This window comes from Tamandua tetradactyla, chromosome 13, assembly GCF_023851605.1.
Source record: "Tamandua tetradactyla isolate mTamTet1 chromosome 13, mTamTet1.pri, whole genome shotgun sequence".
NCBI classification, from domain to species: Eukaryota; Metazoa; Chordata; class Mammalia; order Pilosa; family Myrmecophagidae; genus Tamandua; species Tamandua tetradactyla.
The window spans coordinates 56754383-56774879 of NC_135339.1; the positions used below are offsets into that span (position 1 = coordinate 56754383).

Consider the following 20497-nt stretch of genomic DNA (forward strand, 5'->3'; position numbering starts at 1 on the left):
CCCCTCTAGGATATGTTTAATTTCTGTTACCCTGGTATTCAGTTCTGTTAGGTTCCTTTTTATAATTTCTATTTCTCAATTGATATCTTCTATGTGTTTATTTGTTGTTTTCCTGATTTTGTTAAGTTCTTTGTCCATATTTTCCTTTAGCTCTTTGGACATATTTAGGACCATTTAAAAATAAAATCTCTTTATCTTGTATGTCCTAGGTCTGGTGTTCCTCATTGACAGTTTTGAATGTTTTCATCTTCTCCTTTGCCTGGGCCATCATTTCTTTTTCTTTTTATATTTTGTGATCTTTCATTGAAACCTGGACATTGTGATATTTTGTTAGCACTGGGATTGAGACCCTGAGGCATCTGTTCCTTAAACATGCATCCAGCTAAGTATTGTGACAAAGCTTTCCTTCATTGCCAAAAGCTAACAAAAAAAGAAGGGGGGTTAAATCTTCATCTTTGCCAGTCTTTGCAGACTGACCTGTGCCAGTGTTCTCTTTCAGGGCTTATCCATAAACACTCCCTTTAGAGAATAGCTCTAGGCCAGAGTGTAGAGGCCATCCTGATCCTTTCAGTGAGTGTGGCCCTAAGGGTTCCCTTTACACAGTTCCGAATGTCCCCTCTTCCTTAGGAAATAGTTTCCTCACAGTCCCGGGCACTGTCCTCTGTGTCCTACAGTCAGCAATCCTTTGCCCTAGATAGCACAGCTGACTGCTTTCCCACAGCGTTCTGCAGGCGAACCCTGTGAGTCACCTTCTATGTGCAGTGCAAGTTTGCGGACAATAAGTCTCTCAGGCCACCGCTAGTCAGATTGGGCCAGACACGCATGCTCTCAGTATGCCCGTAAGGATCATTCTGCTCCCTTGGGAACCAGGACCGGGATCTGCACTGGGACCAAGTGTGGGCTGGCCCCTTGCTGAGCTGGTGATGGGGGGGGGAGGGGCCAGCCTGGGTGCCAGGCGAATCCGCTGCTTCTAAGTAGCTTTTTTGGTGCTTGCCCTTTTACTGCAGTCCTTTAACTGTTTTCTGGAGTCTCGAGAAAGATGTTTCTTCTACCTCTTGCTGATTGTTCAAAGCTTCTTTGGGGGTGGGACAGAGTCCCAAAGCTTCTCACACTGTCATCTTTAATGGAGCAGGCCGTTTTTTGACATCACTAGCCCCAGTCTTTTCAATAGCAGTCACCCACATACTCCAGGTACATATGTGTTTGATCAGGCTCGGTGTTCTCTGTTCCTCACTGCTCCTGTGGAGTGTAGGGAACTGGATGTGACCAGACTCAGCTGTGATGGGAAAATCTGGCTCCTGCAAACTGCCTCATGAGTAACAGAAAAAACTTCTGGGCTCTTGTGGAATACAGAGACATATATACCCACTAGATACTTGACAAATCACAGCAAGTAACCATTTCCTACGCTTTGAGTCTTGTAATGTGTCAGCACTGTGCCAAGTATTTGTATTTCCAATATTAATAGAGGCTATCCATGGAAACAGGGGCTGACGGAAGTTAAGTAACTTGCCCAAGGTAACCCAGTTACTAATTGGCAGGGTGGAAATTTAAATGCATTATCCAGATTCTTCCAGATGTAAGGGATAGAAACCCAACCCAAACTAGCTTAAGCAAAAAGGGAAGTTATGGGATTGAGTCCAGGAGTGGACCTCAGGAAGAGATAGAATCATATGTACAAAGTCTCTTTCTATATATATCTATCCTGGCTCCTTTCTTGTGTTGGATACTTCTTAAATAGGCTCTCTCTACATGGTAGAAGGACAGATACTGTCAGCTTTAGACCTCCTTAGGCTTACAGTTCATAATCTCAAGAGAGATCATTTTTCCCTAATAACCACAACAAAAATTCCAAGAATCATCCTGTTTGATCACTTTTAGATCATATGTCCAGTCTTCAGGCAGTCACTGTAAGTGGGGAAATGGATTAATCAGGCCTGAGCTATGTGACTATCGTCAAATATAGTGGGACAAAGCGTGGTGAGATGGTTCCACAAAATAAGGGATACAGGGCAAATAATGCATGTCTGCTCTAATCAAATTGTTGGCTGCATACTCTTCTTCCATACAAACACTTTTATCAAGGCCTCACAATGTATGTCTACTGTTACCAGTTAAGATGCTCTTGAATGCAAGTAACACAAAACCAAAGTTAAACTGACTTGAGTGATAAGGGCATTTATTGTCTTACATATTCCAGAGGATTTTTTTTCCTTGGGAAGGTAGAAGCTTCAGGATTGGTTGGTTCAATTGGTTGGTTGTCACCCAGGACCAGAGAAAGAATGAGATGGCCAGGAATTAGCAGCCAGGAAAAGGAAATAGTAGGGAAAATACCATAAAAGGGATTTCAGAGTAAAAAACGTCCCTTACTATAGCTAGGACAAGCAAGTACTGGAAGACTGCCTGGTTGGAGGTACTTGTGAAGCTATAGTAGTTGCCTTCTGGCTCTCTTTTAGTATCTTTTCACCTTTGTAGAGAAAAGGTGAAAGCTGATGTCCTATGTCTCTGGAAATCAAGCTCAGGTTTCTGTATAGGGGAAATGGCCTTGTTACTATAAATGAGCTTTACGTGTGTTTTTCAAGCTAAACCTCACCCCACCCACTGCTGAAAGAATATTCCAGAAGAGTTTGTACCACTAGCTGCCCAGGATATAATACCTTCCTGATTAGGCACATAAACTTCCTACCCCAAAGTGGCATACTCAACTGTTCCCCAGACTTGCCAGTTTTATCCCCACCTCCTGATTTTTGCTTGCATCAGTCCCCTAACTGAACACTCTCCCCACTCCCTGCTCCTAGGATTCATCTTTCTTAAGGCAAGGGTCCAGGTCTGCCTTCTCAGTGGACTCTTCCCAAGGGCCCTGACCCTCTTAGGTCACTTCCTATTTTAGATTTCTGGGGCATTTGTTGACTGGTCGGGAGCTGTATGTGGCATTTGCAGTAGTTTTAAGCAGGACTTTATTTCCTTTTCTGGCAAGCTATGTCAGAATTCCCCTTTCAGAGCGTAGGGCAGTCAGGGGAACTTGCCTGGCCATGTAAGGGTTTGGATGAGATGTATAGTTTGGAGCCAGCCTGGGAACAAATTCCACATGACATAACAATTCATGTACTCATAAAATATCCTTGGATGATACACAGCAGAGGCCCCCAGAAAAGAGAAATCTTTCAACTACAGACTCCTTGGCATTAGGGACGCTAAATAGAGAAGTTAGACTGAGGGAGAGGCGAGGGATTAGAATTGTCAACGATACAGGGAATCCCGAGGCAATGAGGCCTGGCAGCAAGCACTGGAAGAACGAAGTTATTTGCATCTCAAAAGAACTAATATTAGTGAGGGCTATGGCTGTCAGAGTGGCTGAAAAATGGGGCTGCCTTCTTGGGGGTGCTGTGTGACATGACACAATGGCAACACACTCATGTCATATATATTCAGACTATCACCATATACTCAGTCTTTAAACTCTAAGGGTTCAATCACCTCTTTTCCTTTCTTCTCTCCGCCTGAGTCCCTCCCCCTTGGGAATTTGCTGGTGCTGTGTTCACTGACACTATTGAGGCAGATGGCCTGTCTCCCCAGCCCACTTTCAATCTGGGTGAGGAGAATACTCTGAGAAGAGACAATGCTGAAAGGCAGGGCCATGAGCGTCACAAGGGAAGGAAAAGAAGGAAGAGGATAATAACAAGTAAGGGAGAAAACTAAAGTCATGTACACAGGCTTTTCATAAGAACTTTAATTCTCAAAAAGGGAAGAACCAAAGTGTTAAAACATTCCTTTAATTGCTTTTTGGAGAGAAAGGGGAAGAAGAATAGGATGATAAAATAATTCATATAAAAATTTCAAGCCAAAATTTCTGCAGAAATTCCTCCTGCTAAATACGGAACATCCTTAAGCTCACACATCACAGTCTGCAACCCCAGGTACCAGTGGGATTACTGGTAACACAGAATGTCTTGAATCAGAAGAGGGTGCCACCATCTGGAATGCTTATTTATTTACTCCTCAAATACATACAAAACGTCAATCTTCACAGTGGAAATCATTTTGTGCATTTTTGTAATTCTGTTTCTGATGAGAATGCTAAAAAGAAGAGCTCTTTTAAAATCCCAAGTCTTTCCTTTTCGAAGATGATGAATGTGAAAAGACTTATTAGGAATGACTGGCTTCAGTACCAACCAAAGGCCAAGGAGACTTCACCTCACTGAGGTGATAAAAAGGTAAAAAGTGGTCATGATTTTGTTTTTTTGCATGGAGAAACGCATCTTTCTGTTTCGATCTTTGAAGGGACTTGGATTGGGAAAAGCAAAGTCTCTACTTGTAGCAATTATTTTACTAAAACAAACAAAAAAAAGGTGAGTTGGAATAATGGAATCATATATCAGTCGAGAATGAGGCTGTCAAATCTAGGTGCACTCTCAAACAGCCAGACCCAGGAATTGGGAAACAAGAACTGACTCATCCCCCGAGATCTATAAAACAAGTTTAACTGTGAAAACCTTTCAGACAGCCGTGGGTTTTCCTGGAATTTTCTGAAAGCTTTCAGTTGGTGTTTCTCTGAAGAACAGGGAAGGTTTCAGTTGATGTTTCTCTGAGGAACAGGAAGAGTCTCATGAAGATATTTTAAACGTCCATGCTCTGAGAAATCTGATACCACGTGGTCCTGCCCTCGTAGTAGCCACTTAGTTGTAAGTAGTCCCTCAAGTCCCACTGGTCCCCGCGCATGAATTCGCGATGTACTGATTCCCACTTCAGCGCCTGCAAAAAAGGATGGGTTAAGATGTGGCTTTTCACAGCTTCTGCTTCCTGTCCATCCACCAGACCCATGTCTCTTCATGTCTCTGCATTCTCTATACTTAGTTTCCTCTTTCTCCACCAACTCCTGAGCTATCCTCCTTGGCCCAGCTTCAATTTCACTGTCCTCAAAATTTTGTTTTGAATGGTCACTACAAATCATTATGGCCCTCACCCATTGTGTAAATACGGTGGAGGCCTCTCTTTTGTATTTTATCCCCTATTGCATTCTGACAATACCAGAAGTGGTATCTCTGTTATCAGTTTAGCATCTGAATTGTGTACCATAATCTGACATTTGGGCATATATCAAGGTGTTCAACAATGTTTGGTACGGTATATTAAAAAATATATTTTTTAAATCCTAGTAAGTAAGGGACATGCTCTTAGTATCCCCCAGAATTCTTAGCACACTGGCATTCATTAGGTAATTACTAGATTTGTGAGATGATTATTGCTCATTTCCCTTCTCTTTTTCTCTAGGCTTTTGTCCTGGAGGACATCAGGGGTTTTGCTGGATATGGTTCAGCATTCTGTACTGTATATGGTGGATGTGGGGTTCCCTTGATCATAATTTTTCTGAGCATGTACTATGCACCAGCCACTGTACTGGGCCTTGGGATATAGTGGTGAATAATAGGCACAAGGTTCAGTTTTCATGAAGCTTACATTCTAGTTGGGAAGGAGCCAATAGAAGGTAAGTAAATAATTTCAGGCAGTGACTAAGTGTAATGAGCAGTGCCATGACAGAGAAAGCCTCCCTGAGGAGGGGCCTCTGAACTGAAACCTGAATGATGAGAAGGAGCCAGCCAAGGGATGATGAGGTAGAAGTGCTGCACACAGAGAGGAAAGTGAGTGCAGGGTCCTGAGTGGGCATGTGCTTGGGCAGAGGTTGAGAAGGAGATAAGACGAAGCTGGGATTCAAATTCTGACTCAACAGCTTAAAGACATGTGTCCTTGGGCAAGTTACCTAACTTTATTGATTTGTGCTTCAGTTTTCTTATGTGGAAATGAGGAAAATCATAGTATCTATTTTATAGAGCTAAGAAAGAGTATACATGGGATGTACTTAGCACAGTGCCAGAAACATGGTAAACCCTCAATTAGCTGTCACTGCTATTATTATTATTATTTTTTTATTATTACATGGGCAGGCACCGGGAATCGAACCCGGGTCCTCTGGCATCGCAGGCAAGCATTCCTACCTGCTAAGCCACCGTAGCCCGCCCACTGCTATTATTAATATATTTCACAGGAATTAACCAGAGTTTAAGTGTTCGTTGTCAGCTGGTGCTGGAAGGACAATGGAATGGTCTTTTGCTCCTCCCCCATTCTGGAGTGTCACTCGAAAGCTGGGTACCTCAGCCCTTAAATGTGTGCTGCTATTTCTGTCTCAAGAATGTGGAGGTATAAATAGCAGCACAAGTAATGTGATAATTAAGTCAAAATCCTAACACAAGAGAAATGGGAGAACTAAAATTGTCTAATGACTTAAAATAAGAGACTAAAATTCCCTTTAATAACCTTTAACAATTCAGTGAGAACTATTTCTCCAGGAAGATCATCTGTTCTAAAGTTCAGAGGTGTTAATACATTTTAAGTGGTTGGAATAATTCTCCAATATTCAGAAAATGTTTGATAAATGTCTTATTGGAACTTGGCACAGTGGTACCCCAAGAAACCAGAGACTGGCCAAAAAACTACTACAAGGGGCTGGTGATTTTATGTAAGGGTGTCTTTCTGTAGCTTTTAATTTCATAGTCTGTTTTAGACATCAACCTAATAACTCTGTTTTTATGCTGATATTTAAGCCTAGCACAGGTACTAATATCTACCTTCTTCCTATCCTCATGGAGCGGCGGGGGAGCGGGGAGGGTCCTAGCTCTGGCCAGTGTGGCCACGCTACTCTTAAGAAATAAATCGCAGCGGCACTGTTCTTGAGGGACTTTAGCATGTACACCCCTTGCAATTTGGGCATGAAGATATACCGTCGTCTGTCCACACTGAGGTGGGTGTAACCAAGGCTTTGAAGTCACACAAGTTTGGGTGTGAATGCCCAGCATGAATTTGGGCAAGTTACCTCACTTTTTTGAATCTGTTTCCCCATCTGTGAAAAAGGAAACATGAGTACCTACCTTCCTAACACATGAAATGCCTAGAACATAGGACTTCTACAAACTTATAGTAGCTAATATTATTCTCTCTCCTCTCATAATCACTACCTTCCGCAATTCTGTCTCTATTATCTTGATCAAGCATGCGACAATAAAGGGGACATGTTTTCTCCACTTCCACCACATGGTGATTCACAAGGAACTCATTTTCCCCGACTGGAGTCCTTCTTACCCAGTCCAAAGCGGTACCCATCAGAGAAGCGAGTGCTGGCATTCCAGAACACACAGGCACTATCTACGTGCTGGAGGAAAAACTCTGCTGTTTTCTCTGCCATGTAATAAAAAAACAAGAGCTGAGTTAGGATGACCTACAGGGAACAGCCCTGTCTCTAGCCACTTACCTGTGACTCCAGGGCAGGGCCCAAGTGCCCAAGGAACCTCCCCACTGCATTGTCCTCAATTTGCCTATATGTACATCCAAATGCATACTTATTTGCTGTGTGTCTCTGGGCAAGTTTCTAAATTGCTCTGTGCCTGAGTAAAATGGGGATTGACGACATTACTTCACAGGCTTATGCAGAGAACTAAATGAGTGAAGAACACACATCTCAGGGCCTAGCACATAACTGCTCAGTAAATGTCAGCCATTGTTATTACTGGTGGTGGTGTTATGATTTCCCAATAGACTGACTGCAAATTCTCTGAGGTAGGGCCACACCGGCTTCCTTCACCATCGTATCTCCAGTGCCTGACACCTCAAATGTCCCTCAATTAATGTATGTGGAGGGAATGAATGAATGTGGAGAGTTGGTTCTGCCCTTAACTAAGTGGTTAGTTAGTTCTGCTCTTAACTAGCCTTCTGGGTCTTGGTTTCCTTGATTATATACTAGGTTTGTTCCAACTATCTTGTAGTACTGCTGAATGGATTATATGAAAATACCTCTGAGACAGAATAAGTTATTTTTAAAGTGGAAATAATCATCTCCATCCCGTCTCCACTGTGAAAATATAATGAGCTAATACAGGTGAAAACACTCAGCAAATTGTCATATGCAACCAGCATTGGGCATTATCATTAGTCTTTTCAGACTATGTTTTTCTGTGGATTAAGAGGGGTGAGAGGCATGGGGCTAGCTTGCAGATAAAAGCAGAAAAATCAGACACCTATAACCTTGAAGCTATTGATAGGCAGCTCCACCTGGACACTGACCGTTCTCTGTGATGATCACATCTGTATGGGAGCTGCCATACTTGTGGATGTGGTCAATGGCCTCCTGGACACTGTCCACCACTTCAATGCACAATTCCAGGTCCCCATACTCAGTTCGGAGTGACTTTACTTCAGAGGGGCTGAATGTCAGGTAGGAGGCAAACTTGGGGCCTGCATGAATTTTTACCTAGAACAAAGCAAGTCCAAGGGAAATTACAAAAATGAAAGAAATAAGCAAGTGCACTCACTCCTTCCTCTAGAATCAAATAGCAAGATTGTCTCTTAAGGGCCTTTTCCTCGTGATGAACATTAATATGAGCCTGTAAAACATAGCACAAAATCTGTGACTCAGGTGATGCGGTTAACTAACTTACCTTCCTTTTAGAGGCAGCCTCTTGCCCAAAACTTTTTACTTTGAAAATGCTAATTTGCCACTTGCCAGCAATGGGTCCTCAGTATAGGTGGAACAGGGATTTAGTTGGAGATCTCTGAATGATTCAGAATGTGGAGGACACTTCATGAACTTTAGGCATAAATCCCCAATTTCTGGCATTTTACCAAAATGAACACTTGACTATAAAAATCTGATTCCCTGTATAAGGGACCCAGATATTGGACTCATGAAAAGAGAGAGGTGCCACATACACATTTTCACTCTCTCCATGCTAGAAAATTCCTATGTGTGATTTAGAGATAAATAGGACACAATTAGGTTCTTTCCGTTTTTCAAATTGTAGTTACCTGTCAGGTCTCTGACTGTCTGTTCTGGCCTAGGCTCCTAGAGTTCAGGCCAGTCTGGCCCTACCTCCAGGTTCAGCTCAGCTCCAGAGTCTGGGACTAATCCTGTTCCTGGCTGGAGGAATCTAAGGATCCTACTGGGGGCCTTAGTCACAAGTCTGATTCTATTTGGACCTTAATCTCAGAGACCTCCCCAGGTCAAGGTATGTGCTATGTTTCTTTGGGACAGAGACAACAGTCTCTGTCTTATCTTCATTGTCCCTGAGGCCCTGCCAAGGTTTCCTATTTGGGGCTCACTTCCTCCAGCCCTGGGGCCCAGCCATCTTTCTTGGGATCTGGGATCCCATCCCTGAGCCCCCAGCTCTGTGCAAATCATACTGCCTGGTTTACTTCCTGCCATACAAAGATGCTATATGAAATATACACACAGATGCATTGACTGGAGGAATTTCAAGGCAATTCTTACGATGACTGAAGATATCATGGGTTTGTCTGAATCAGGTCTAAGGATTTTAGTCCCAGCTAAAGGAGAGCTTTCCTCCTGTCCTGTCCAGTCCCGTGTGTGTTTGGCATCAATGGGTGCCTAATTAAGTTGGTCACTAATGCAAAGCGAGGACTGGAGTATGAGTGATTATTATGTGATCTAACTCCCTCTTAAGCCATAGGATGCATTTTTATTTTCAAAACAATTCTTTCTCATTGGGATCATGCCACATTTTATAAGCTAACTGGAGCCTGGATGGAAGGGAAGAGACTTACTCTCAGGGTCAGAGCAACCAAGACCAGCAGGCATATTCTTTACTAGTTTATGTAATTCTGAAAGATGCCATGATAGAAGATAATGCATCCAGGCAGAAAATTCACGGAAAATCCCTTTTGGCTTTGAGAGCATCTATTTTTTTGGATTCAGGAATTAAGGATGCAGCATAAATTTGTTTTAAAACTTACTGGTTCTTTCTCACAAGCAGTGTGGACAACCAAAGCTATAGGCAGAGCCCCCAGTCTTGGGGTTTGTTCATATGAAATGTAACCCCGCAAAGGATAGGTCAAGCCTACTTAAAATTTAGGTCTAAGAGTCACCCCCAAGAGAGCCTCTTTTGTTGCTCAGATGTGGCCCCTATCTCCAGCCAACACAACGAGCAGTCTCACCACCCTACCCCTCTCTATGTGGGACATGACTCCCAGGGGTGTGGACCTTCCTGGCAACGTGGGACAGAGATCTTGGAATAAACGGAGACTCAGCATCAAGGGATTGAGAAAAACCCTAGAATGAGCTGAGACTTAGCATCAAGGGATTGAGAAAACTTTCTCGACCAAAAGGGGGAAGAGGGAAATGAGACAAAGTGTCAATGGCTGAGAGATTCCAAACAGAGTTGAGAGGTTATCCTGGAGGTTATTCTTATGCATCAAGTAGATATCATCTTGTTATTCAAGATATAATGGAGGCAGGAGGGAACTGCCTGAAAATGTAGAGCTGTGTTCCAGTAGCCATGTTTCTTGAGGATGATTGAATAATGATACAGCTGTCACAATGTGACTGTGTGATTGTGAAAACCTTGTGTCTGATGCTCCTTTTATCTACCTTGTCAACAAAGGAGTAGAACATATGGAATAAAAATAAATAATAGGGGGAACAAATGCTAAAATAAATTTAGTTTAAATGCTAGTGATCAATGAAAGCAAGGGGTAAGGGGTATGGTAGGTATAATCTTTTTTTTTCTTTCCTGTGTTCATTTTATTTCTTTTTCTATTGTCTTTTTATTTCTTTTTCTGAATTAATGCAAATGTTCTAAGAAATGATGAATATGCAACTAAGTGATGATATTGTGAATTACTGATTATGTATGTTGTTTTATTTTGTTTCTTTATTTTTTTTTAATTAATAAATAAATTAAAAAAAAAAAAACTTACTGGTTCTGATTTATTATAACCGTAATGAAATGGTAAGAACATTACTAAGAGGGATCACTATACAAACTGTCAATTCCTGAGTATAATGGTTTTAAATACATTAATTAATATTGGTAACTGAAAAGATATTTGAGGAGTGGATGTATGTAAATTTCGGGTTGGAAAACATTTCTGCACAATCTTTTCAAATAAAATCCAAAAAGGAATGTGTATTCAGAATATAAACTTTAAACTCTGTTGCCTGAATAAAAGGTGGGAGTGTAAAATGGTTCAGCAGCTGTGGAAGTCAGTTTGGCGATTTCTCAGAAAACTAAATACTGAGTTGCCCTATGACCCAACAATACCAATACTCACTATGTTACTCACTATATACCCAGAAGATTAAGGGTAATGACACAAACAGACATTTACACACTGATGCTCACAACGGCACTATTTACAATTGCCAAGAGACGGAAACAATCCAGGTACCCATCAACAGATGAGTGGATAAACAATGGTATATTATACATTTAGACAAAATAATGTCATGAAACATATGACAACGTGGATGACCTTGAGGACATAATACTGAGTGAAATAAGTCAGACACAGAAGGACAGATACTGTATGATTCTGTTGTTATGACTCTGGTAAGACCTCTAGTGTTCTGGAGCAGCTAGGAGAAAAAATCTGAGATGAGGGAATGGTAGCCCATGACAAACTCTGGGACCTATTCTACAGCTGCTTGTTAAACTGTGCATTGAAATTTATTGCTTTCTTCTTTCTTTTCTTTGTATATGTTGTATTTTACAGCAACAACAACAGAAAAACCGGTAAAACAAAACAAAATGAAACTATAGGCAGCTATGGTAACATTAAAATAAATTCCTGAAATCAAAAATTCGAAAAACATGTAGTACATTGCTCACTACTATAGAAAAGTTGGCATTTGTAATAACTTTTTACTTGTTATTTTGAGAATGCACATAGTTTTGAGAGTTAATCAAATGGTATTTAAGATAGTGTTCAATTTTTAGAATTTAAGAAACTCTGATATCTGTATCTATAGATGTTTTTCCTTTCTTGCTTTAATTTTAAATTGGTTCATGAAACATATTGTACAAACAGGCTTTACGTTGATTACTTAGATATATTTTTTAAAATATGCCTATGGATAAGCCAAGTAAGATATCCATTTAGGTGGTTAAGATTTTCATACATTAACTGTAAAAATCTGTATCTTCATATTTTCCCAAAATCAGGAAAATGTTTAGTAATACAGGTCATTACTATAGCAATACAGATATTTGTAAGAACTTTCTACTTGGTATTTTGAGAACATTCACAGTTTTGACAGTTGATCAAATGTTATTTAAATTAGTGTTTAATATTTAGAATTTAAGAACTTTGCTATCAGAATCTGTAGATTTTTTACTTTGTTGCCTTAATTTTAAATTGGACTATGAAACTTACTGCACAAACACAGGTTTTACAATGATTATATGGCTAATTTATTTAAATATGCCTATGGTTAAGCTAACTGAGATATCCGTTTTTGGTGGTTCTAGGTGTATTGTTCGTTTTCTTAAATAAAAATAGTAAAAAAAAAAAATGTTGCCAGAAATAGTCCATTCAACATGTAATCTGTTTTAACTCTGAACCCTCTTCGCAAATAACACACTTCACTTGGCAATAAAGAAACCTGTGGATTAGTTTGTTCTACCTACCAGACTGTCAGAGGGCAGGGATCATGTCTTACTCATCTCTGGACATAGTCCAGAACTCAGAACATAGGCAGATGCTCACAAATTTGTTTTTAAAATTGCCTTAAATGGAATGGTGGATGTACCTGGTCTAACCCTACAGGCTTCGAAATGTCAAAATGGAAGACAGGAAGTGATAAAGTAGTCCTATGGATTTGTCTTACCTGTTCAACTCTCAGCATATCAATGATCTGGTCAAATAATGGCGTTCTCAGCAGATCTCTGTGGATTAGTAAAGTCTCCAAAGCATTACAGGCAGCTGGATATTCACATTTAGAATCTCTGACTGAAAGAAGAATAATAAAGAATTTTTTATATTAACATAACCCAAAGCCACAAAGGTTCTGACCTTTCCACCCTGGGAAAACAGAAGATACCAGCTCACCTAATCTGGTGACCTTATCTACACTGGCCTCTGAATCCACGTACATGTGGCAGATCCCTTCACTGTGGCCCATCACTGGAATCCCCTTAGCAGCTTTCTGGATGTCCCTGACTAGCTGGGAAGAGCCACGTGGAATGATTAGATCTATCATTTTGTCTAGGCGGCAAAGATCTTCGACTTCTTCTCTGCTATTCACCTGAAGAGGTAGAGAATAAAAAGTCAATGAGGATATCTGACCCCAAAAATGAAATAGTAGATATAGTAGCATCCCTTTTATAGATAAAGGTCTGCACACTCTGAGGACTAATTCAGGCTCTGTGAAAACTTTTTCTTAAAACAGGATTACACTTCTAATCACGGAAATCAAAAAACCATCCAATAAAATGCTTATCTAAATATAAGGTACTGTGCCCTACCTTACAAAATGCAGGCCATGGTCCCTACCCTCAAAGAGCTCAGAGTGTAGTAGGAAAGACAGGACCAGGACACAAAGAACTATATATACAAGGCAGATCATTTTAAAATGCCAGAAGAGACTCAAACAAAATGCTATCCATGGAAGTTAAATGAGATACAGATAATACCAAACTATGAGGATTACAAAAGGAAGGGGCTACTTTGTTCCCCAATCACAGCCTTTATGAAATGTTGGGTCTTGTTAGGGAATTACAGTTCTGCATGACTACCACTGACAAGCTCTACCCTGGGATGTTGGCTGGAATTCCTAAAGTGCTTGTATTAAGACACTGAAATTAGGGACACTTTTTTTTTTTTTACTCCTTTTTGATTTTTAATTTTCTCCCCATATTGTCATGCTACTTTTACCACATAAATATACATGTTTAAGAATGTTCCTAGCGGGCGGGCCGCGGTGGCTCAGCGGGCAAAGTGCTTGCCTGCTATGCCGGAGGACCTCGGTTCGATTCCCGGCCCCAGCCCATGTAACAAAAACGGAGAAACAGAATACAATAAAAAACAAGAAAATGTTTAAAGATGTTTCCCTTTCTTCCTTCCTTCCTTCCTTCTATCCTTCCTTCCTTCTCTCTGTCTTTCCTTTAAAAAAAAAAAAAAAAGAATGTTCCTAGCAACCATATTTCTCATAGCCCCAAATTAGAAATAGCCCAAATGTTCATTAACAGAAGGAAAAATAAACTATGGTATATAGACACAAATGGACTACTACACAGCAATAAAAAAGAACAAACTATTGCTCGATACAAACAATGTCAGTATATCTCCTGGACATGATGAACAGACATGAAGAACAGAAGAAATACAACATAAAATAATGTATTTTGTGTGATTCCATTTACATGAGGTTTAAGAACATGCAAAAGTAACTGAAAGTGACAGAAGTAAAAAAAAAAATGTGGTTACTTTGTGGTGGGGCATTTTCATTGGGAAGGGCAGAAGGGAGCCTTCTGGAAGTACTGGAAATGTTCTACATCTTTATATGGCTGGTGTACATATATGAGTGTATATAAATGCACAAAGCCATGGAGTTGTTTGAATAAGATCTGTATACTTTACTCTATATATGTGATGCCTTAATGGGAAGAAGGGAAAGAGGGAGGGAGGAAAGAAGGAAACCTAGTGAATTTAGGATGTGGTGGTAGAGTTGGGATCTGAATCCCTAAAGTCTACATTCTTTGCACTCACTACATTGTCATAAGAAAAAAACTCAGATTATAGTCAATGAGGCTATAATGCAGTAGATTTGTAGACACTCTCCCAGTCAACAGCATCCTCAAATATTGGAGCAAATGGGACTCAGCAGAAAAAAGGGCCTCAAAAGGATCTGGAATCAGCCTAGGTACAAATCTAAACTCTTCTATAGTATGTGTAACTTCAGATAAATTACCTTACTTCTCTGAGCCTGTTTTGTTTTCCCATTTATAAAATGGGGCTGATAATCACTGGTAACTTCCTCATAGGGTTGTTGTGAGGATTAAATGAGATAATGGATGAAAAGTGCCTGGTATATGGTTAAAGTGCTCATTTGTAGCTATTACTCTTTAGTTCAAAAACCTCATTTGACAGTTGAAAGAGTGAGACAAAGGTTGATCAAAATAATGCCAACCTAACAGCATGATCTCTTACTTACATGCTACATGATAGTTCATAAAATTTATTTCATCTGACTTGCTGTAAATCACTCTGCCAGTGAGAAGAACCAAGGCGTCCCACTCTAGGTCTGAGATTCCTGTACGCCTATGACCCAAAATATGAAAGTCTAATTGACAATCTTCTAAATCAGTAGAGCCAGGACATGGCTGTATGGGCTGTCCCAAGCCAATGAAGAACTATCTGGGCCAAGGAGCCCTGTGGCTCTGCAGAATGACTAATGCCAGTGTCTAATGTGCACTAACAGGGGATACTTGGGACCCTCCTGTATGAGTGTTTTGGTTCCATACCACTTGACCTCTGCTTCAAGCCCCCAAAGATCTGACCCAGCTCCTCTGGGCTGACTGGCTGATTTCTAAGGACCTACCAGCTGTACAGCCTCCTTGACTCCATGGATTGAGAGTGCCTCCTGGGTCAGGAGGTGAAGAATCCGGTTGCTATGTGAAGCTTCCTTCCCTCCTTTGAGTAACAAGCCATTACCACTTGCGATAGCCAAGGCTGCCACCTGCAGATCAAAGGGAAGAGCAGTGAATCAGAAGAAAAAAATAATAGTAACAGCATTAACATTTGTTCAGCACTTTTTCTGCACTATACACTATACTGATCACTTTATGAAGCTTATATTGCTTAAACTAGTGAATTAAGTACCTGCTTTTCTCCCCATTTTACAGGCAGGGAAAGTGAAGCCCAGAGAGGTTGGGTGACTCTCCAAGGTTGTATAGCTTCTAAATTATAGAACTGAGACCCATTCCAAGGTGGCTCCAGAACCAAACCACTGGAACTTAGAAACTAAACTATGTAACTTCCTTGGCACCATTAATAAATCTACCAGAATTAACTGGCCATGGTTACATAACTCTCCTACACCCTTTGGCTACTGTGGAGATCATCAGAGTGCTTCGACAGGGAAATGCCTGCTCTACTTGACTCAGGCTGAGGAATGGTGGTATCTCTGGCCACATCCTATTCTGGACATACAACTGTTCCAAGAGCGCCAAATTCCTTGTTCTATGAACGTGGAAAAGAGTAGAACTTCTGCCAACCCTAGGATGGCTACGGCAGAGACTGCTGGAAATATAAGCACCAAGCTTGTTTGGAGAGGTAGGGCATCTAAGAAGAGGCTCGGTTACCAATTTAGAGCAAGGATATAGTGGTGCTGACTCGATCATCCTGATGCCCAAAGCTTAAGTTTCTTAATGCTCTTAGGAAGAATGAAAAGCTTCTTATTTCTGTAATATAGTGAGACATTACTAAAAAACTTGCCTGACATGTTAACCTCCAAAGTAATGGTTCTTAATCCATTTTTGTTTGTTTGTTTGTTCATGGACCTCTTATAAAATTTTATGGGAAACTTCTTCAGATAAATGCTCAAATACAAACAATTCTACAAACAACTTTCAGAATTCTGAATTAGATCCCAGGAAGTCATCCATGGTTAAGATCCCGGGTGAGGAACTGCAGATGTAGGTGGCTAAGGAAGAAACCTCAAATTTCTCTGAGGTTATCAGCTGGTACAGATAAAAGGTAGCAGAGACACTTCACGGATGCAACTCAAAGAGAGACCTTTAACCCATTTCTGTTAGGAGAGGGGACTTTTGCAGTCATTACTTGGGCATTTTTCCAAGACAGATATATGGCCAGAAGGGGTGTAGGCTAGCACCGGCCAGGGGCTGAAGACAGAGGCCAGTGGGTTGGGAGCTCCTTGGGGAAAGAGCTAGTTACAGGTTGTTTTATAGGGTCCACCCCCCCCCTACAGTGGAGTATTCTGCACTCCCATTCTCATTATGCGCTATAGTAAAGAAATACTAGGGTTTTTCTGTTTTTGTTTATTGTGTATTTTAAAAATAGAATTTCCCTTTGAGACTTTGGGGCTAGTGCAAGGAAAGTGCCAGTGTTATCCTACTGGACAGTCCAATGGAGAAATGGTTCCTGATTTCTGGGAAAGGGTTGGGCAGTGAGTGGGGTCATCCTCTAATATCACCTACTTCAGGGGAGGGTTGTGTGGCAAGAGCATTAACATACAACTTCTGAACATTAACCTATGATATGCCAATTTCCTTAAAGAGGGTTGCTTTCTAGTTTTCATTCAATACTGGAAGTTCTCTTATGAAAGATGTTCCCTACAGGAAACCATTTGTGACACTGATTAATAAAGGTGTCTTTTTCACATGGGCAAAGTCAGATATTAGATGAGTGATATGCAGGACGCTAGCAGCCTCTATGGTCAGAGAATAAGGTACACCAGTGAGATATGGTATTCCTGTTTGGGGGTATAGTAGACTGATGCAGGCACAAGTCCCAGCTCCACCCTTACAAGTTGTGCTAGCAATACTAATTTCCACAGATTTCAGTTTCTTCAAATGTAAAACAGACATATGAATAACTACTTTGGTATCACTGGAAGATTCAATAACATAATATATCTTAAGAATAGCCAGAGAATAAAGTCTTAAAAATTATCTTTTGGAGACATCTCCAAACTTGACAATAGTCTCTTTTCCCAATTACCCCCACCCCAATGGCAGGGAATTATTCACATGCCTGGGGCAGACAGTCAGGGCGAGATTCAAAGATCACCAACAAAACTCCAATGGGGACAGTCACTTGTTCTAATTCCAAATCTTTGGCGATTCGGGTCCGGCGCAAAACACGTCCCACACTGTCCTGTGAAGAGGTAGCGATTTGCCGCAGACCAATGGCCAGGCTATTCAGTTTCGATGTGGAGAGGCTCAAACGTTTCAGCAGAGGAGCTGCAAGTCGCCCTGAAAAGTTGGAAGAATACATGACAAAGTAGTAGATTTGAGCAGTTTACAACTACTTTCTATTTCTTGATATTTTACTGCATACATGGTACTATGTTTAGGAACAGACACGGAACTCACAGGTCTCAGTGAAACAAGGAACAGGCCATTTACACAGCTTTTCTTTGGGGACAGTCTGGCAGGATATATCATCATGTAAAGACATGCACACACATATCCTCTGTGCCAGTAATATTAGTTCCAGAAATTTACCATTTGCATGAACATACCTAATTGTGAAGATACTTACCACAACATTTTTCATAGTACCGAGATTCTAGATTCTATCTAAAAATTCAACAATAGGCTAAAATACAGTTATTAAAGATGATATATCTATTTACTGATATGTCCATGGTATAGTTTGTGAAAAAGGCAGATTACAAAATATATACATACAAAGCATGAATATGACCCCATTTATAAAATATTGCAAAGACAGATGTGTGCAGGGGAGAGTCTGGAAGATATGAAGAACAGTGATGATCTTTATCTTTCTGTATTGTTTTGATTTTTTGATGAGTAAATTATTTTATAAACAAAAGTAAAAAAAGTTTTCTTCCAAAATAAAAACTGAACAGAATTACGGTAAATTCATATACAGAATTTTAATTTTAATATGACAGTATATATCATGTGATTTTTCCTCTCTACATATGTGAACATGCACATACACACCCATGCATACATATTAGAATGTGTTTCGTGTCACATACCACAAATCATCACTGCGGTTAATTCAGAGATGAGATTATGAAAATTTTCCCTTTTTATAATCACACTCATCAAGATAAAATAATAAAAAATATTTCTACTTATGAGGGGAGGAACCAATTTTACCTTAATAAAAAAATGAAATTCATCATTCTACTAACCAATTTTATCAACTAATTAATTTTCTTCACTTTTCCCCATGTGCATTTTAATCAAATTTTAATTATAGCATATGTTAAATGTTACATTCTCGTTTTTCACTTAACAAGTCACTTAAGTTTTCTGTGTCACAATTATCATTTTAATTACTACTAAATATTCTACTGAGTTGTAGAAGTTAAGTACTTAGTGTACTTAAGCATGCTGATTATTAGACATTCAGTTTTCCGAGGTTTTCAGTGTGATAAATAATCTTGCTCTAAGAATCTCTATACACAGAGCTGTTTTCTCCTCTTACAGATTTTCTTAGAATAATGTTCCAGAAATGGGATTACTAAACCAAAGTGTATTACCATGCTCATGTATGCCCAGGACTTTGTTCTTAATCCCATTGTGTGTTCTTGTGTTTTCCCAGAGAGCTATAACTGGGATCAGAAGTCAAGGAGTTCTGCCAACAACTGGTTGTGTGACCCTGAATCTTTGAGGATCTCAGTTCTTTTATCTTTAACTTAAAGAACTGCATAAGATATCATATATATTTCTTCTATTTCTGAAAGTCTACATGAATACTTTCCAATACTGACAACATTTAAGAGATTACACATATACTCTAAAGGAAGCTCCAAAATAACTCCTCCAGAATGTCAGAATGAACCTTGCAAGGTTTCTCTGAAGGGAACGCTATTGCTCTGGTGGCATTCATGCAAATTTATTAAAAAGAAAAGGAAATTCAAAACCATATAAAACCAACCCCATTGTTTTAATACAGAGAAGACAGAAAATTAGGAAAAGGGAGAGAAAGTATGAGAGCCTATCTGACTCAACATATTCAGTTGTCTGTCATGCACTCAGCCCAAGGACAGTTCTGTGTGGCACCTGTTGCTAACTCTTGACAGACTTCATGCGGATTAATTAACTAAAAGGCAAGCTGTATTTCATCCCAAGCTGAATAAGGTATTTCTACAACTCTTTTATATGCCAGGGCATCTGGCTTGAATCCAGAATCTATCACTGGCATTATGGCATTGGTTAAGTGACATCTTCTTTGGCTCCAATTTCCTAATCTGTAAAATGAGAATAATAGTTGCTACCTATGAGGTACTACGTTGTGAAGATTAAGTGAGATCTTGTCTTTAAAGTCCCTAAAGCAATGCCTAGTACACAGAAAGGGCTCAGTAAATGTTAGCTTCTAATAGCTAAATGTCGAAAAAGTAGTAGAATTCTTAATTTTTTTATGTTTGTCCTGAAATGCCACAGTAGCCATGACTCAGGGCTTGTGGTGAGTGGGGGAAAAAAGCTCCTTTGAGGTTATATTAGAATATGCGGTTGGGGGAATATGTGTAGTTTGAAAAAGCCCAACTAATACTGGCCATAAACAAAAATGATGAAAAATACACAATTTATTCTGTTAATAATCCTGTCTTTTTTTTTGGAGACTATGATGTAAGACGTATCAGTAAAATAAAGAAACAAAACAAACAAAAACCTTCTATAACATTGATTCTAAAGAGCCTGGTCATCTTTACCCTCTGCTTCCTCCAAGTCTTTTTTGTTGGCTAACAGGATTTCATCACGCTGGTCCGTTAATAGATCAGCCAGATGATGGATAATTTCTGCTCTCTAGGAAGAAATGCAAACCATTAAAATAACAAAAACAAAAAACATGCTAATCCAAGAAGAATGCACATCACACTTTTTAAAACCTACTCTTCTGAGTACAGAACTTGCTCCTAAATCTGAGAATCACATTGATTAAAGTCACCTTACTTTATATTCATTTTTCACCACTGCTCCCTTCCTTTCTCATT

General features: G+C 40.0%; 1 protein-coding gene across 2 annotated transcripts in view; it reads right to left on the minus strand.

Annotated features, from left to right (window-relative positions):
* Positions 1 to 3715: 3715 nt before the first annotated feature.
* Positions 3716 to 20497, minus strand: part of ALDH18A1 (aldehyde dehydrogenase 18 family member A1) — a 42072-nt gene continuing 25290 nt past the window's right edge. For both annotated transcript variants that reach the window (XM_077125556.1, XM_077125555.1), the window contains exons 11-18: positions 20216 to 20309; positions 17557 to 17777; positions 15383 to 15520; positions 12892 to 13087; positions 12671 to 12792; positions 8113 to 8299; positions 7135 to 7230; positions 3716 to 4752 (exon numbers count right to left, since the gene is read on the minus strand). In XM_077125556.1, coding sequence (XP_076981671.1) covers positions 4571 to 4752; positions 7135 to 7230; positions 8113 to 8299; positions 12671 to 12792; positions 12892 to 13087; positions 15383 to 15520; positions 17557 to 17777; positions 20216 to 20309 — 1236 coding nt within the window. In that variant the 3' untranslated portion in view covers positions 3716 to 4570. The remainder of the gene's footprint in view (positions 4753 to 7134; positions 7231 to 8112; positions 8300 to 12670; positions 12793 to 12891; positions 13088 to 15382; positions 15521 to 17556; positions 17778 to 20215; positions 20310 to 20497) is intronic.